Source organism: Bos indicus x Bos taurus, chromosome 20 (assembly GCF_003369695.1).
Source record: "Bos indicus x Bos taurus breed Angus x Brahman F1 hybrid chromosome 20, Bos_hybrid_MaternalHap_v2.0, whole genome shotgun sequence".
NCBI classification, from domain to species: Eukaryota; Metazoa; Chordata; class Mammalia; order Artiodactyla; family Bovidae; genus Bos; species Bos indicus x Bos taurus.
The window spans coordinates 13916509-13934201 of record NC_040095.1 but is presented as its reverse complement, the minus strand read 5'-3'; the positions used below and the strand labels follow the sequence as shown (position 1 = coordinate 13934201).

Below are 17693 nucleotides of genomic sequence, written 5' to 3'. Positions count from 1 at the left end.
AAGTTGCTTCAGTCATGTTTGACAATTTGTGATCTATACATGATATTCTCTAGGCAACAATACTGGAGTGGGTTGCCATGCCCTCCTCCAGGGGATCTTCCCAACCCATGGATCAAACCCGCATCTCCTGCGTCTCCTACATTGGCAGGCAGGTTCTTTATCACTAGTATTATCGGGAAGCCCCGCTAACCACTAGACAGCCAAGGAATTCTCAGCTTCAGTTTTTTTTTAAAAAATGTTAGCTAAAGCTAGTTGAGGTATAACAACTTTCACTATATATTATATATACACATATGCTTACACACACAAAAATGTATATGAACATTTTAAAATATATGTACATATTAATCATTTTTAATATGCTCTTTCAGTTCAGTTCAGTTCAGTGGCTCACTGGTGTCCAACTCTTTGCAATCCCATGAATTTGCAGCACACCAGGCCTCCCTGTCCATCACCAACTCCCAAAGTTCACTCAGACTCACGTCCATTGAGTCGGTGATGCCATCCAGCCATCTAATTAATTCAATACTGCTGATACCAGATAAAACAACAAAATTTCATTTTTCAATTTTTTTCTGTCTGCTTATGGTAGTCTGAGAGCTTTGTACAGTGCCTTGCTTTAAATTTATATCAGTAAAATATCATTTGATAAGAGGAGATAACATTTTTAGTTTTTATACTTTTTTCCAAAAGTAACTATTATACCTGTATAACTAGGTTCCAAATGTTTTTCTGATTAAAACATTTAAATCCCTAGAACAAAATTGAATTCTCGATGAACACATTATACATTCTCCCTAGTGAGCTGATATTTCGAGCAAGCATAAATCACGATCTTACCTCCAAATGGTGGAATCACAATCTTGAACATGTCAACAAATGAGTTACATGAAGCAATTTTCAAAGTTAATATAAAATCATCTATGGAAGTGTCATAATTACTTTTAATAAAAGTGGTACTATGATATAAACATATATTCAATTTCACAAATCAAAAATATACAAGAAAGAGTCAAGAATTGGTAAAACTTCCAACCAATAAAAACCTAAATAATATTCAGAAACTCATTTATATAAGCCACTCTGTGGCCCTAATAAAGATAATTACAGATTTTTAATTAAGGTGAAAGTTATTTTGAGACCTTAGTAACAAATCAAAAAGGTATTCTATGCAGTCCTAAAGGGCATTTTCCTAACCTCCATTATGAAATCCATCTAAAATGATATGATATATGAATTCTTTGTAGTATTGACCTTTAAAGTCCTGAGATCATTTTTAGTGCTTTTTGAACATTAGGAGGAAAATTTTAAAAGAAAATTTTGTGTTCAAATCTCAGACATCAAACAGGCACTCAAAGTAGCTTATAGAAGCAAAGAAGAGTTCTGCAGAGGATCGCAAAAATATCTGGGCCAATTCAGAGTAATAAATCACACAGTTGAATGCTGTAGCCAGTGTAAAGATAGGGTGGCTAACTGCCCAGATGTATTTTCCTACTTGAACACTTATAATTTTGCACTCTTAGTATAACTCCTGTCATTTGATGGAAAAGTTAAAAATCCAAGAATTCCTTGGCAGTTCAGTGGTTAGGACTTTGTCCTTTCACTGTGGAGGGGCCAAGGTTCAACCCTCTGGTAGGGGAACTAAGATCCTGCAAGCCATGCAGTGTGGCACAGTCAAGTAAATAAATAAATAGATTTTTCAAAATGCTGAAAACCCAGCACAGATACAATAACAAAAATATGAATCATCAGGAGCTTTTTGGGGAGAGGTAGCATTTTATAAATATAAGTACTATGAGTACAGATACCAATGCAAGTATCTGTGATCATTCTGCTAAACATAGATATATTCCTCCTCTAGTGATTTCATAGAAACTAATCATATCATATATACCTTTATATAAAAGTTTATATATTTGCACAATTCCTAGTATATTTTTAACTCTTCAAATATATTTGGGAATCATACCAGACCATAAGACTCTGAAGAATTGAAGAATTTATCAGCCTGATGAGTCAACATATATGAACAAAGAACTTTAAAATGTTGGTTTTATTCAGCAAGCATATCATAAAAGAATTTTTTGGTTTACAATGTGAGGTAGATGAAGTCAATTGTAAGCATAAAAAAAGGTGAAATCAGAAACTTGACAACTCTATTAACAGGCATATTTTTCAAAAAACTAAAGTCAGAGAAGGCAATGGCACCCCACTCCAGTACTCTTGCCTGGAAAATCCCATGGATGGAGGAGCCTGGTAGGCTGCAGTCCATGGGGTAGCTAAGAGTCGGATACGACTGAGCGACTTCACTTTCACTTTTCACTTTCATGCATTAGAGAAGGAAATGGCAACCCACTCCAGTGTTCTTGCCTGGAGAATCCCAAGGACTGGGGAGCCTGGTAGGCTGCCGTCTGTGGGGTCGCACAGAGTTGGACATGACTGAAGTGACTTAGCAGCAGCAGCAAAGTCACATTATCATACTGGGCCTCACAGTTCTGATCCTACATACTTCTTACCACCCACCTAGAGAGTCTAATGTGGAGTCTGTGGACATACCACAGATGATGTTTATGTTAAATACAGCCTTGCAAATTAAAAAAAAAAAAGTAATTCACTTGCCAAGATAGAATAATGCTTCCATTTTGCTTATTTGTCTATTTGTTATAACTTGTTTTGTTTTCATTTTTAAATACTAATAAGAGATCAAAGAAAAGCATCTTTAGTTGATTTAAGTATGGTTCTAACCAACCATAATCAAAGTATTACAAAACTAAGACAGACAGCCAAGTATAAACAAAGATAGGATCCTGGACTTGAGCCCTTCTCTTTTACTTAAATATTTTGAACTGGTTTCCTTGTTTCTTACATGAGAAAAATAATAACAATATCTACTTCACAGAATTTTTGTTGAAGACTAAGCAATAACGTGGATCTGAATATAGGTTTATAAAACTGGAAAGAAATATATGAATTCATTATCATCAAGTAATAATTCTGCCTGAAAGACAAGCAACTCAACATACAGTATAGCAAATATGCTTCTTTATGTATCTCTTAATTAAAATGTTCAATTAAATAAGGATTCATCTAAATATAGTGCGTAACTACTGATGTCTTCCCTTTTAACAATCTGGAGGTAAGAATAATTAGTATATTTTATAAACAAGAGTAATGACCCACTTTTATGTTTAAGACAGATTTTTCTCATACTTTTCAATTTTGCTTTAGCAAGTATTTTGTTCAATTAACAAAATATGTATGCGTTTCCAGTTAAACTTTATGAACAGACCTTAATAGAAGAAAGATATTTACTAAATTTCTAAGTCAACTCTAAATCTTTTCTTTTCTCTTATTTGGTTCATTTAATGCAAACACAATAACAGTGTAATATATTCTTTCTCAGTGGTAAATAATAAAGCCACCATTTTGCTTTCTCTACACTCATTACCTGAATGAGGCTTTAGACAGAACCAAATATAGTTACAATATCAAACACAACAATCAAAGGTAAAATACTTTCAACAAACCATACCTAGTAATAAGAACTGCATTATCGTGGTGGGCAATCCCATTTTCTGGAATGGTGTTTCCATCACTTTGGTGGGAGAGAATGGATTTCTGCCATTTACAGAAGCTATCGAGGGACTTGTCTGCATGGTGGTTTATCTCCAAGTTTGGCTGCAATACAACATGCATACCAGAAATGTTCCAAACAAATTACTAAGGTCAGTTGTTAAAACTTTTGAAGACTAAAGTGGGACTATAATTAGACATAGTGGTTTCTAGGAATAACCTCTTGCCAATTTTCATCTCTGTCATATCTGGCCTAGAATTAATTTAATGTATTATTGAACAGCTATTCTTTCCAGTTTCAACTTTAAAGATAATGTGAATATATGTGATTATCAGCCTACAAAACCAACCAAAACCACTCTTATAAGGTCTGCCATGCAAATGCTCATCTTTATACTGAAACATATAGCTCACACACACATATATACATCTTGTACATAAGAGGTATACTCTTGTAAACTATTTCAAATTTGCTTAAAATATTAAGTGCTTAGAGCTGTAAGTCATATTCAGCTAGAACTTTCTAAGAGTAGCAATAATAAAGTATACTTTTTAATATGTCTACACTCTGTTAAGAGTTTTAGACTTATAAACTAACTCATTCTTACCTGATCTTCTGTGAGAACAATTAAACGTGCCACTATAATATTCACAACGTTTCCTAGGCTGGAATCACGGTAAAGTTTGGCAACCTGACCTCCAGAAAATAAGAAAAGACACAAAGTCAGACAAAAATCACAAAGTGATTGTTCAATTTTTTAGAGTGGTAGAACAATTTTTCATCAAATTAACCACTGTGTGTATAAAAAGGTATTCTTTTATCTCATGTCACTTAGAATTCTACCCTCAAGATATCTTAGTAAAAGGTTTGTTATACAAATCTACTTTAAGAAAAATTTTCTTCTAAAGATGAACTACAACATAGTAATTAAGAGGGTGAGTCAATCTAAATGAACAATAAAGTAACCTTCAAATTTATCTTCCATAGAACTGAAACACTAATAGATCAATTCTAACTTTCGATGAGCTAGTTCTCAAAATTATTTCGCAATAAAAATCCATGACCTTAGTCAAAAATCACAACAAATTATTAAGTTAAAAAATTATATAGAGGGATCAAACTTACAATATTCATCACACTCAAAATGTAATGTTCAATGTCTTTGCGGCCATGGTAGCCCACCATCATTTTGTCTGCCACTACTAGTGTCTCCACAAACCGCTCAATGCTTACTGATCTCTTCTGTCTCTGGTGGATATGTGTGCCATTAATTGGTAGTGAAGAAGGAAAAGCAGATGTGTCATTCAACCACCAAGGTTTGCCACTTCTTAGGAGGTCTACAATAAAAACAATTACATAGTTCACATAGGTTAACTAATTTAACCTACTTATTAACCTACTTTCATGCAGACATGCTTCTCAAACTCTCTAACATATTAAGATTTTTCAAAGTGAGGGAAGGGGATGAGGAAATGCAGTAATGAAAAAATTAAACTCTTCAAATTTTTCAAAATAATCTTACCTGAAAAAATTAATAACATTAAACTGTTGAACAAAATAAATCTAATAGTTAACTTTAAAAAAGGAATCTTCAAATAATCAGTTCACATTTTTCCAGTGAATGATTATGTCATAATACTTTTAAATTTAAAATCTATACTTTAAACCGTCATTTCAAGTTGTTTAAAAAGCAACTATTAAGCATTAACTTTCTGAACAGCCTAAGACACTTCTGATGAAGAATATTAATATTGCAAAAATCTATTTCTAAAATGCTTTGCAAGAATTTATTTTAAAATAAGATGCTTTTATTAAACTATTTTATTAGAGCAATTTTACTGCTCTAGATAAAGACCCTGACTCAATGGACATGAGTTTGAGCAAACTCAGGGAGACAGTGAAGGACAGGGAAGCCTGGTGTGCTGCAGTTCATGGGGTTGCAAAGAGTCAGACATGACTTACTGACTGAACAACAACAACAAACGCTCTAGAAATCTCAGTTCTAAAAAGATATGAATTATCTTTTCCATTTAGTTTCACAGTCTAGAACTCTTTATCCTGACAAAGTATCCAATAAATTCCTTTTCCAAACTCTAGAGGTAAATGGGATTAGAATCAGAGTTGAAAGACAATGATTCCAGCATCACTCACTTTAAACCAGATTTCAGTGTGGATTGTAGCTTTTCTTTTGATTTCTAGATATTTGGTCCTTCAGCACAGAGGAAACTTTTCAGTACTATGGCATTTGTAAACATTTGCCTAACTTATATTCATCTTCATTTAGTAAACTTGAGCAAGTACAGATCCATTGTACACATTTTCTTTTTTTTTTAAGGGAAAACTTTTAACTATAGATTCATTCTTTTTTTTTATTATTTTGGCTGTGCTGGGTCTTCACTGAGGCTTTAGTTGCCTCACAGCATGTGAAATCTTAGTTCCCCGACCAGGGATTAAACCTGTGTCCCCTGCTTTAGAAACGCAGATTCTTAACAGCTGGACCACCAGGGAAGTACCTATATGCCCCACTTTTCGATCGTCAGACTGAACAGGAAATCCTTCTAACCATCACTTATTCAAAAATTCAGTGAGGAAAAATTAGAGTACTCTATATAATTTACTTGATAAAAAGTAGCGGCATTACTCTCTGTTTTCAGCTTTTCCCTTTTTCAAAGGGACGTTGAGAGAAGTTATAAATTTTAAGAAATAAGAGAAATAACCACAGGAAGCATCAGTCAAATACTCTGAAACTCAAATAAATTAAATGAGTGTCTATTCCTAGGTCAAAAGGTCAAGAAAGACAGAAACATTCTACTTCTCAATTCAACAGCATATCCCCAAGACAGTCAGTAAGTATTCCTCTATGTCCATCGTGGCAGACACTCTTAAGGTAGTTCCCATAACCTCCTGTGTCCTCCTCTCCTTCCTTGAGTATGAGCTGGAACTGTGACTAGCTTCTAACAGAAACATGTGTATGCCTACATAGCTATATTATAAAATATTGTAGCATCTCTCTTACTACAGTTGTTCCTGTGCTGACTTACAGGAAGGAACCAACCAAGTTGGTAAACTGTACACGCTGAGGCACTGCAGGTGGACTCTGGCAGACAACAAGCCAAAACTAAAGCTTTCAGTCTTATAACAGCAAGGAACTGAATGCTGCCAATAACTATGGGAGTGAGGAAGTGAATTCTTCCCCAGTAAAAACTCTGGATGAGAACCCAGCCCTGGTTGAGGCTAAATAAATAACCTATCCATACACAAACTTCTGGTCCACAGAAAATGCAAGATAATAAATGTATATTGCTTAAGCCACTGGGTTTGTGGTAATATCGATATGAGACAGCCAAAATATTTTCTGCATTAATATTACTTCCAATTTCTCTTGCTCAGTCTTTTATGATCATGAAACCACTCATACATTCAAATCATGCTTAGTTTTCTTCTTCCTCTGGCTGGACAGCTTAAAGGTCTAAATACAGGACAGAACTTCCATTATTTTTATCATTTTCACTTCTCATTCAATTTCTCCTTATTTTTATTTAAAGTATTATATAAAGAATTAGACATAATTAGGCGAAATAAACATTAGCAATAGTGTTTCTCATTTTATAGCGTTTAGTATAAGGTAACTGTTGTTATTATCATTTTCACAGCTTTCAGCTTTTAGGATTTTTAAATGTTAAGTTTGCTTGGCTACTGCTCCATCAGTAATATATATTCATAATGTCCTTGATCGATGTTCATAAATGAAAAAATGTAATCCTTATACTCAAAAGATTTGTAGTCTGATAAATACATGTAATAAACATGCATGTATTCTGAGTAAAATTTAAAGATTAAAGTGTCTCCCATGTGATTAGATCATTACAAAACATTATCTACATTTTACAATTGTCAATTGACTGCTTAACATTAAGTTTAATGATCTGTAATTAACATCCTTTTTAATGTGAAGTAGAATACACAACTGACTTGTTTTGTTTCAAAACAGAGATAAGTAGTTTTTCAAATGATACTCATTACATGTGGCTTGCTCAGTTTAATCTTGGATTGAGTATAGAATGTTAAAAAAAACATTCTTCCACAAACGTATATTGCACAATGAAGAACTTTACCCCCAAAGCCAAATACATAGATCTCTTCGTCATCTAAAATAGAATTTTAAGTTTTTGATCAATATTAAACATTTTTAATATATACAGCCATGCAAAATTATCTCATTGATCTGCTTTATTTTTCATTACTCACTACTTCTTGATGGTTGGCCATGTAGTTATTTGTTTATTTAAATGCTTGTTTAGTAACTGTCTGTCCTCACTGGGTTTCCCTGGTGGCTCAGATGGTAAAGAATCTGCCTGCAATACAGGAGACCTAGCTTTGAATCCTGGGTGGAGGAGATCCTCTGGAGAAGGAAATGGCAACCCACTCCAGTATTCTTGCCTGGAGAATTACATGGACAAAGAGCCTGGTGCGCTACAGTCCACAGAGTGGCAAAGAGTCGGACACAACTGAGTAACACTCTCCTCACTAGAATGTAAGGTTCCAGGAAGTACGAACTTTTTCTGCTTTATTTGTTGCTGCATCCCAGCACTGAGAATAGTCTTGTGCATGTATGCCAGATGAATATTTATTTAATATTATATATAAGTAGATAATGCAGGTATAAAGACATGTCTGTATGAATAGATTATAAGAACATTCAGTTATCTCTGGGTAGTGGTAAAACAGCAACTTCTTTTTTTTTCTTTTCATGCTGTATTTTCTAAAATTTCTACAAAGAACAGACATTTCTTTCATAAAAAGTTTCCTTTTTAATTTTTAAAAATTTAATACAGTTCAAATTAATGTGTGTGGTTCATTTTAGCTCCTTCACTGTCAAACCTAGGGGCAAGGACTGCTTCTTCGCTTTCTCTTTGTCTGTGAAGATGAAGGTATAAAGGTATCTGCTACATCGAACTTTAAACTTTGCATTATCCTTATTTTTCTTGATCTTGACAGATCTGGTGTCCCTTCACCTGGCTGTGAGCAGAAAGTCCTTGATTTCTAAATTTGGTGAGACATGGTGACAAAGTGCAGGGAGCAGGGCCACTCTGAGCTCCTTTTGAGCTCCATCAGAAGTTTTTTAATCAACAGTAAATCTAACTATAATGGGAAAATTCGTATTTTAATTTGAGGTAAATACACCCACTGTCAACAGTTTTTATATATATTAATATAAACTTGAGTTCCTGATAACAGGCAGTGTATACCTGTAAATGCATATCTCACTTTACTATACTGAACTATACCATAGTATCAAAATTAAAATCAGTAGTTCTTAACCAGACATTTCTCAAACTTATTAAATATAAAATTCTTTTTTCCCTAATAATATCTAGTGATATATTCATGGAATTTAGGGAACTACTAGTACTACTATACTCCCACTACTGGGATGCCAGTGGGAAGGTGTGTAAGCCAGAATTAGGAGACAACCTGACAAAAGACAGAAATGGACAAACCTGGAGATAGGAAGACTAGATGGAAATTACAATGGTCTAAGCAAGAGATAATGAGGGTTCAAACTAAATGGACCAGTGTTAGAGGTAGCAGAAATGGCTAATGAAAGGATGCATTAAAAGCAAAGACCATTTAGGAAACAATTTCCGTAATCTAGGGAAAGAGATTATACAATATAAAAATCTTCTTACAAGAGGACAGAATTTTATGACGGTGATAAAAATAGAATTGCCTGATTCATGTCTAAACCATTGAAAAATAAGAATCTTCCTGGTAAACACCAATTAGTAACAAAATAGGCACTGTAAAAGTCGATAATTTGAATCTCAAAAAGTTAAGAGATACTTTTCAGAATATGAAATCTTTAAATGTTTTTGCAAAGGTTATCTTTACAATCATGATGTGGAGAATGTCATGTTAAGGAAAAAATGGTGGGAAAATTATATCACAATAAACAGCTAAATATTTGAATCCTGCTTTTTAAAGAATTTATATAAGGTTGTCACTTCTAGCCTAAATTTTGTTAACTATAAGATAAATAAACGATTTCCATACTGTTTAGTTTCATTATTCAATCCAAAGACAAATCAAACTTTTTAAAATTATTTACTATGATGTTCTATTTCATCTCTCAGGTAGATTCACTTTAAGTGATCTTTTTTAGGACCAATTATTCTTCACCAGTAAGAATCTCCCACAATTAAAAGCCTCAGAAATCACTCAGGAAGAGAGCATGGAGAATGAGAACAGTAAGCTGAGGAAAGAACTCCAAAGAAAACTTGTACTTGAAACAGAAGAAAAAGAGCCTATGAAGGATACAGAGAAGAAACAGGGTTATACATTCACTAATTCACAAGGTAAACTATTCCACTTTTACAAATCTACCTGTTGAACACATTCCACATTTTACTAAATTTACTGGTTGGTGAACTCTTCTTTGTTTTAAGCTGAAAGCTGTCTCTGAAATACTCTGCTCCTACTTCTAGCTACCAGAACCACATGGAATAAATCTACTTTTTTTTTTAATATAGTGTCTCAAAGGTCATCCCAGTAATAATGATGGCTGCTGCCACTGGACTGAGTAACTAATGTTTGCTGAGAGGAGTACTCAGAAGGTTGGATAATTTGTCCACAAATATGCCACAGCCCGTGTTCTTTCTACTATATTATACTATATCCTCTATTTCTCTAAGTTCCTAATCTTTAGACTAAACAGCCTCCTAACTCCTTACCTCTAATCTTTCTCTTCTGCCCAATTCAGTCTCCATAAGGCTGCCAGAGTAAGCTTTTTAAAACCCAAATCTAATCATCTGATTTTCACTGAACCTTTCAGTGGGATAGCACTACACTTAAGATAAACAAACTCTTCAACAAAGTTTACAAGCCCTTTGTGACCAGGCCACTTCTTACAGTTTCACCTCTCACAACCACTCACCCCAAACCACTATGAATCTCACCCCTTCTCTCCAATCCATATTCTAATATCCAGTTACATCAACTGTCAGTTTCAGGAATGTGATGTCTTCTCTTTCGGTTCAGAACCTTTGTAAATGTTATTCCTTTTATATAGAACACTCTACCCATTACTCCCTCAGCTTAAAATTCATTTCCTCCATGAAGCCTTTTTTGACCAGTGAAGTCTAGGTTTGTTGTCTCTCTTATGTATCTCCATATTACCTGAACTAACATTATCTTTGAATACTACCGTTAAGTCTCTTCAAGTTTTATTCAAGTGTTTAGATTCTTATATCAGGCAAACCAGACAGCAAAGAGTACTACAGAATACCTGTGTATGAAAGCTGTAACTATTATCTGGAAAAAATAAGGTTTCCCCTTCAAAGAAATAGGTTTCTCTAGTGGCTCAGATGGTTAAGAATCTGCCTGCAATGCAAGAGACCCAGGCTTTAATCCCTGAATCAGGAAGATCCCCTAGAGAAGGGAATGGCTACGCACCCCAGTTCTCTTACCTGGAGAATTCCATGGACAGAGAAGCCTGATGGGCTATATAGTCCATGGGGTTGCAAAGAGATGGACATGACTGAGCAACTAACACTTTCAGAGAAAAAAAAATACCAACTTTTACACAGACTTGTATTTTACAGACTTCTTAAAGAGCTTCCAAAATTGACTTGAAATTATTGACAGGTGACATCTTTTAAGTAGACTCTGGATATTATAATTCTAATTACTCAAATTCCTATTTATTTTTTATTATTAATCTTACCATATATGCCAAAAGAAAGTGGCAATACAAGAGTATACTTTCTAAAAGCCACACACTCACCCGAGACCCCACAATGGGAGTGATCATATAGATGCCTTTGCTGAAGGGTAGACTTTTTGTAAATGACATGAGGATGGCCATTTTCATAACTAAAATGTTTGGAATCCTCTGTGGTATTCTTTAATGGTTCAATAAAATATTCTTCATCTTCTGTAGCAATAACACCATGCTAAAAGAAAGAGAAGCAAAGAATTTAACAAGAAGAATCATTTTAAATATTAATTACTACTATTGCCAAGAGTCAAAAATAAGGTGATACCTCTCCAAAAAGGAGGCTAAAACACATGAATTTTGCTATTCTTTAAAAAAGATGCTTAAATACCTTTACATGCTTTGCCTTGTACTAAGCATAAAAAATAAATTATTCCCTCCAATCTTCCCAATAACAATGTGAGGTAGTAGAGATCTCTGTATGTTCGTGTGGTGCATGCTCAGTCACTCAGTTGTGTCTGACTCTTTACAACCCCATGGACTATAGCCTGCCAGGCTCCTCTGCCCATGGGATTTTCCAGGCAAGAATAGTGGTGTGAGTTGTCATTTCCTTCTCCAGGTCTATATGTTCATTAAGACTTATTTACTTTCCAAATTGTGCACACAACTTAACTAAATCATATGTGCTTAGGTACAGCTTTATAGTCGAATTGTGACCAACAGAAAATAGGCAGAGCACATACAACTTTCAGGCCAAGCCCCTAAGGGTGTCTCCACTGGAATTCTCCACTCTCTCAGAGAAAACCTAGGAAAAGTAGAAGCCAAAAAAGAACTTGGGTCCCTAAGTGACCTCATGGAAAGCTGTCCAGTCTAGACACATATACGGGAGAAATAAACTTGTATTGTGATACACTTCTCACATTTAAAGCTCTATGTTACACCAATATATATGTCCTTAATTCATATACATGCCATACATCTCCATTTTGCAGATGAAGTACTAGGTTCAGAGGTTAAGAACCTGTCCAATATTAGACAGAGGTAAGTGAAGGAGCTTTAAAACATCTTTGAGCCCAAATGGAGTAGCTTCATGCTCTTCTGAACTCCGAGAGAGCTTGCTATTGGTATCATTTATGTTTAATTAATTCAACACTGCATTGCTACATCTCAAGTATTGAATCAATTTTTAACTTTTCAACTCCATGTTGTCTTTTCCCAAGCATACTATTTGCTCTCTTAAACAGAGATTGGGCCACTTCTTATCTGTCCAATCCCCATCTCTTAAACTCTGGAAAAGGGTTTCTTGTATAAGTTACAGGCAAAGAAAGTGTTCCATATGTCATCTATATATTAAAAAAATAGCTGATTAAAAGAAATGAGATAGTAAGTTATCTGCATCAGAAATAAGAACTTCCAGCTTTGTCTAACAGTGTTTTCCTAAGAATGGAACATGTAAGGACTATTCTTAATCCAACTAATTTACCCTGTAACTTTGGATAAAACACAAACTCTGAGCATATTTCCTCAGCTGGAAAAATGAAAGGGTTGCTGTAAATTAGTGCTTTTAAAACAGCACTCTAGGGAGCCCTAAGGGTTCCATGGAAGTGCCTTCAGGAGATTGCCACAGACAACAAAGGTAGACCTACATGGCTTGGATTGCTAGGCTTAAGAATCAGCTGCGCTTTTATTAATCTATATATTTTCACATAACATTTCATTTGAGAAAAGAATTTTGCTGCTTTAAAAAGAAAAAGAAAAAAACTAAAAACCTCTGGTGCAGATAATCTCTAAGATCCCTTTGAATCTAAACCTCTATGATTCTGTTTAGGGAAATTCATGCTAAGTACCACATGTTTGAAGAGAAAAATGAGACATAATCAGAGATACTCTAATTAATAGATGAAGTTGGCTGTCACCTACATGAAATGAGCTAAAAGAAATGAGTTAAAGAAGAGAAGAAAAGAGCAAGTGAGAAAGGGAATGATATACCCAACTGAATGTAGTTTCAGAGAAGAGCAAGGAGAGATAAGAAGGCCTTCTTAAATGAACAGTGCAAAAAAACAGAGGAAAACAGAATGAGAGAGACTAGATATCTCTTCAAAAAACCTGGAGACAACAAGGGAGCATTTCATGCAAGGATGGGCATGATAAGGACAGAAATGGTAAGGACCTAACAGAAGCAGAACAGGCTAAGAAGAGATGGCAAGAATACACAGAATAACAAAAAAAGGTCTTAATGACCCAGATAATTATGATGGTATGTGGTCACTCACCTAGAGCCAGACAACCTGGAGTGTGAAGTTAAATGGGCCTTAAGAAGCGTTACTACAAACAAAGCTAGTAAGGTGATGGGATTCCAGCTGAGCTATTTCAAATCCTAAAAGATGATGCTGTTAAAATGCTTCACTCAATATCCCAGCAAATCTGGAAAACTCAGCAGTGGCCACAGAACTGGAAATGCTCAGTTTTCATTCCAGTCCCAAAAAAAGGCAATGACAAAGAATGTTCAAACTATCATACAACTGTACTCATTTTACATGCTAGCAAGGTTATGCTCAAAATCCTTCAAGCTAGGCTTTAGGAGCATGTGAACTAAGAACTTCCAGATGTACAAACTGGGTTTAGAAAAGACAGAGAAACCAAAGATTAAATTGGCAACATTTGTTAGATCATTGAGAACACAAGGGAATTCCAGAAAAACATCTACTTCTGCTTTATCGACTACACTGAAGCTTTTAATTGTGTGGATCACAACAAACTGTGGAAATTCTTAAAGAGATAGGAATACCGGACTATCTTACCCGTCTTCTAAGAAATCTGTATGCAGGTCAAGAAGCAACAGTTATTACCAGACATGGAACAACGGACTGGTTCCAAATAGGGAAACGAGTACATCAAGGTTGTATATTGTCACCCTGCTTCTTTAACTTCTACGCAGAATACAGCATTCCAGACTCACAAGCTGGAATCAAGATTGCCAGGAAAAATATCAACAACGTCAGATATGCAGATGATACCACAGTAATGGCGGAGAGTGAAGATGAACTAAAGAGCCTCTCAATGAGGATGAAAGAGGAGAGGCAAGTGAAAAAGCTAACTTAAAACTCAACATTCAAAAAACTAACATCATGGCATCCAGTCACATCACTTCATGGCAAATAGAAGGGGAATAGTGGAAACAGCAACAGATTTTATTTTCTTGGGCTCCAAAATCACTGTGGATAGTGACTGCAGTCATGAAATTAAAAGGCACTTGTTCCTTGGAAGGAAAGCTATGACAAACGTAGACAGCATATTAAAAACAGAGATATCACTTTGCCGACAAAGGTCCATACAATCAAAGCTATGGTTTTACCAGTAGTCATGTATGGATGTGAGAGTTGGAATATAAATAAGGTTTAGTGCCAAAGATCTGATGCTTTCAAATTGTGCTTGAGAAGACTCTTGAGAGTCCTTTGGACTGTGAGGAAATAAAACCAGTCAATCCTAAAGGAAATCAACCATGAATATTCATTGGAAGGACTGAGGCTGAAGCTGAAGAGCTAATACTTTGGCCACCTGATATGAAGAGCCTACTCATTGGAAACACTCTGATGCTGGGAAAGATTGAGGGCAGAAGGAAAAGGGGGTAGCAGAGAATGAGATGGTTAGATAGCATCACTGACTCAATGGATAGGAATTTGACCAAACTTCAAGAAATAGTGAAGGACAGGGGAGCCTGGTATGCTGCAAACCACAGGGGTCACCAAGAGTCAGATACAACTTGTGACTGAACAACAATAAAAAAAAGAATGCAAAAAAAACAAAAAAGCAGCCTAGTCACTTCACATTATTTTCACTATTGTTGGCTTTACTTAAGGATATCAATCCCTAAATTAAATAGAAATACTGACAGGAATGCTTCGCTGGTGGCTCAGTGGTAAAAAATCTGCCTACCAATGTAAGAGATGTGGGCTCAATCCTTGGGTTAGGAAGAACTCATGAAGAAGGAAATGGCAACCAACTCCAGTATTCTTACTTGAGAAATCTCATGAATAGAGGAGATTGGCCCTCTATAGCCCATGGGGTTGCAAAAGAGTCAGACACAACTTAGCAGGTAAATAATAACAACTGACAGGATAATAGAGTAGGCTACTAACAAACCCTAATATCTGATTATGAATTACTTTACCAAGAAGATTAACAAAGCAATAACAAACTGAGCAAGTCTCCTGAAGAAAAGAGGGTGCATGCAGAAGGGAGGGCTTATATAAGATATTTTGATAAGCATGAAGTGGAGGAAGCAGGGTCTACAGTAGGTGCTAGACTGTGGGCAGATGTCAAAAACAAGAAACTCAGGCTGCTGGAGAAAAATAGTCAGAAACCCGGTAAATAAAATCTCTAATTTCAAGAAGGTAAAGGTCCTGGAAGAAAATCCAGAGATCTGATGTGTTAGGTAGTCTGTAAACTGTTTATACACATTATCCCATTTAATCTTAATCTCTATAAAGTATGTACTACTATTTGGCAGATAAGAAAATTATATTGAGCAAAGTTCAGTAACAAATTCACTCAACTATCTTTGGAAGCTGAACTCTTAGTCACCATATTATAATTCCATTAGTCTCTGAGGGTTGCTTCTAACTTCATCTATTTATTTAAAAAGTATGCTTTGAGAGCCTATCACATGACAGGTACTATTCTAGATGGTAGGAGTACAAAAATGAAAAAAGAGTTTTGCCCTTTCATGAAGCTTATATTCTTTAGGGAAAAACTAGAAAAAAAGTTGTTTATTCATTGTATAAATAAATGATGAATCAGGTAGCAAGATATGTCAAGAAGAGAAATAAAGCAGTAAGAGGACAGAAAGTAATCAGAGGACAGAGAGAATTGTACAAACTATTTCAGATGGTCAGGAACATCCTCTGTAAGGTGATATCTGAACAGAAACCCGAATAAAGTGAAGGAGTATGCCAGATAGCTTAGGAAAGAGCCAGACAGTGGGAATGGCAAATGCAGAGACAACAGGACAGAAGCATACACAGAGTATCTGAGAAGGAGCTCTGTGGATAGAGGGAGGGTAAGGGGAAAGGATCATCTGCTGTAGGTCAGATGATGGAGTCCTCCTTTCCCTGACATGCCAGTCCCTCCAAAAACCCCAAGACTCATTCTCTGGATTCCATTCCCCGTATGGTTAGGTACATTACATTTTGTGATCTCATCTTCTACTTCCCCCTTCACCATTTAAAACACTGACTATATCCTCTCAAACTCAAGGTCAATTACATATAATTGATATACACCCTCTGCCTCATCTGTGAATGTTCATTTCATCATGTTCAAACAAAAGCCTGAATCTCCCTAAATAACATTTTTCCGTCCCTGTAATCTTCTGGAATGGTGGCTACTTTCTCTCCTACATGCCTCCTATTGGACCTGGAGGGAGGATTAAGATTTCTTGTACTCAATGCCATTTCTAAGCAATTATCTCCCTGTTCTCAAAAAAAAAAAAAAAATTCCATACCCTTCAAATCCCATACCATCACCTTTTCCCTCTGCAAGTAGTAGCTGCCAACTACTGACCCAAAGTCACTTTCATCACCCCTCAAAGACCTTAGCTTCTGGATCATTGTCACTCACTGCAATACCATTCCTGAATAATTGTTGACTTCAATATATCTTATATCATTGGTTCTTAATATTTGTATTTGTGTATGTGCCCTGAATCCCTCTGGAGGGAGATCTAGGAGAGAAGCCATTGATAAATTCAATTATTGGTCTTTAGTCTTATTTTGACTCAGCAGCATTTTTCCCTTTAAATACTTCCCTCTATTAGCTTCCAGGATATTTTCCTGGTTTTTCTTCAGGTTTCTTGCTCCACTGTTCTTAGATGTCCCCTCCACATCTTTCTGATCTCCCTAACCTATTGGAGCACCCAAAGGCTCAATCCTTAGACTTCTAATTTATTCTATATATACTCTCTCAAAGCAAGTTCATATTACCTCCTGGCTTTAAATGCCATATATAAAGACAGATACAGATACAGACATATAGACAGACAGATGACTCCCAAAATAAGTTCACAACTCCCATCTCTCTCCTGAACTCCAGGCTTGTATATCTAGCATCCTATATAGTATCTCAAGTTCAACATGTGAAATTATGATATATAAAATCCCCCAACCTACTACTACTACAGCCTTTCCATCTCAATTAATACCTACATCTTTCTCATCTCATTGCTGGCTGCTATTAATATATTCCTGAGAAGGCAATGGCACCCACTCCAGTACTCTTGCTTGGAAAATTCCATGGACAGAGGAGCCTGTTAGGCTGCAATCCATGGGGTCGCTAAGAGTCGGACACGACTGAGCAACTTCACTTTCACTTTTCACTTTCATGCACTGGAGAAGGAAATGGCAACCC

The 17693-nt window shown here is 35.6% G+C and overlaps 1 protein-coding gene across 1 annotated transcript in view; it reads right to left on the bottom strand.

Annotated features, from left to right (window-relative positions):
• The window catches only part of ADAMTS6 (ADAM metallopeptidase with thrombospondin type 1 motif 6), a 278064-nt gene that overhangs the window by 249960 nt on the left and 10411 nt on the right, over positions 1–17693 (bottom strand). Inside the window, exons 3-6 of the mRNA XM_027520428.1 lie at positions 11358–11526; positions 4700–4911; positions 4182–4265; positions 3533–3678 (exon numbers count right to left, since the gene is read on the bottom strand). Coding sequence (XP_027376229.1) covers positions 3533–3678; positions 4182–4265; positions 4700–4911; positions 11358–11526 — 611 coding nt within the window. The remainder of the gene's footprint in view (positions 1–3532; positions 3679–4181; positions 4266–4699; positions 4912–11357; positions 11527–17693) is intronic.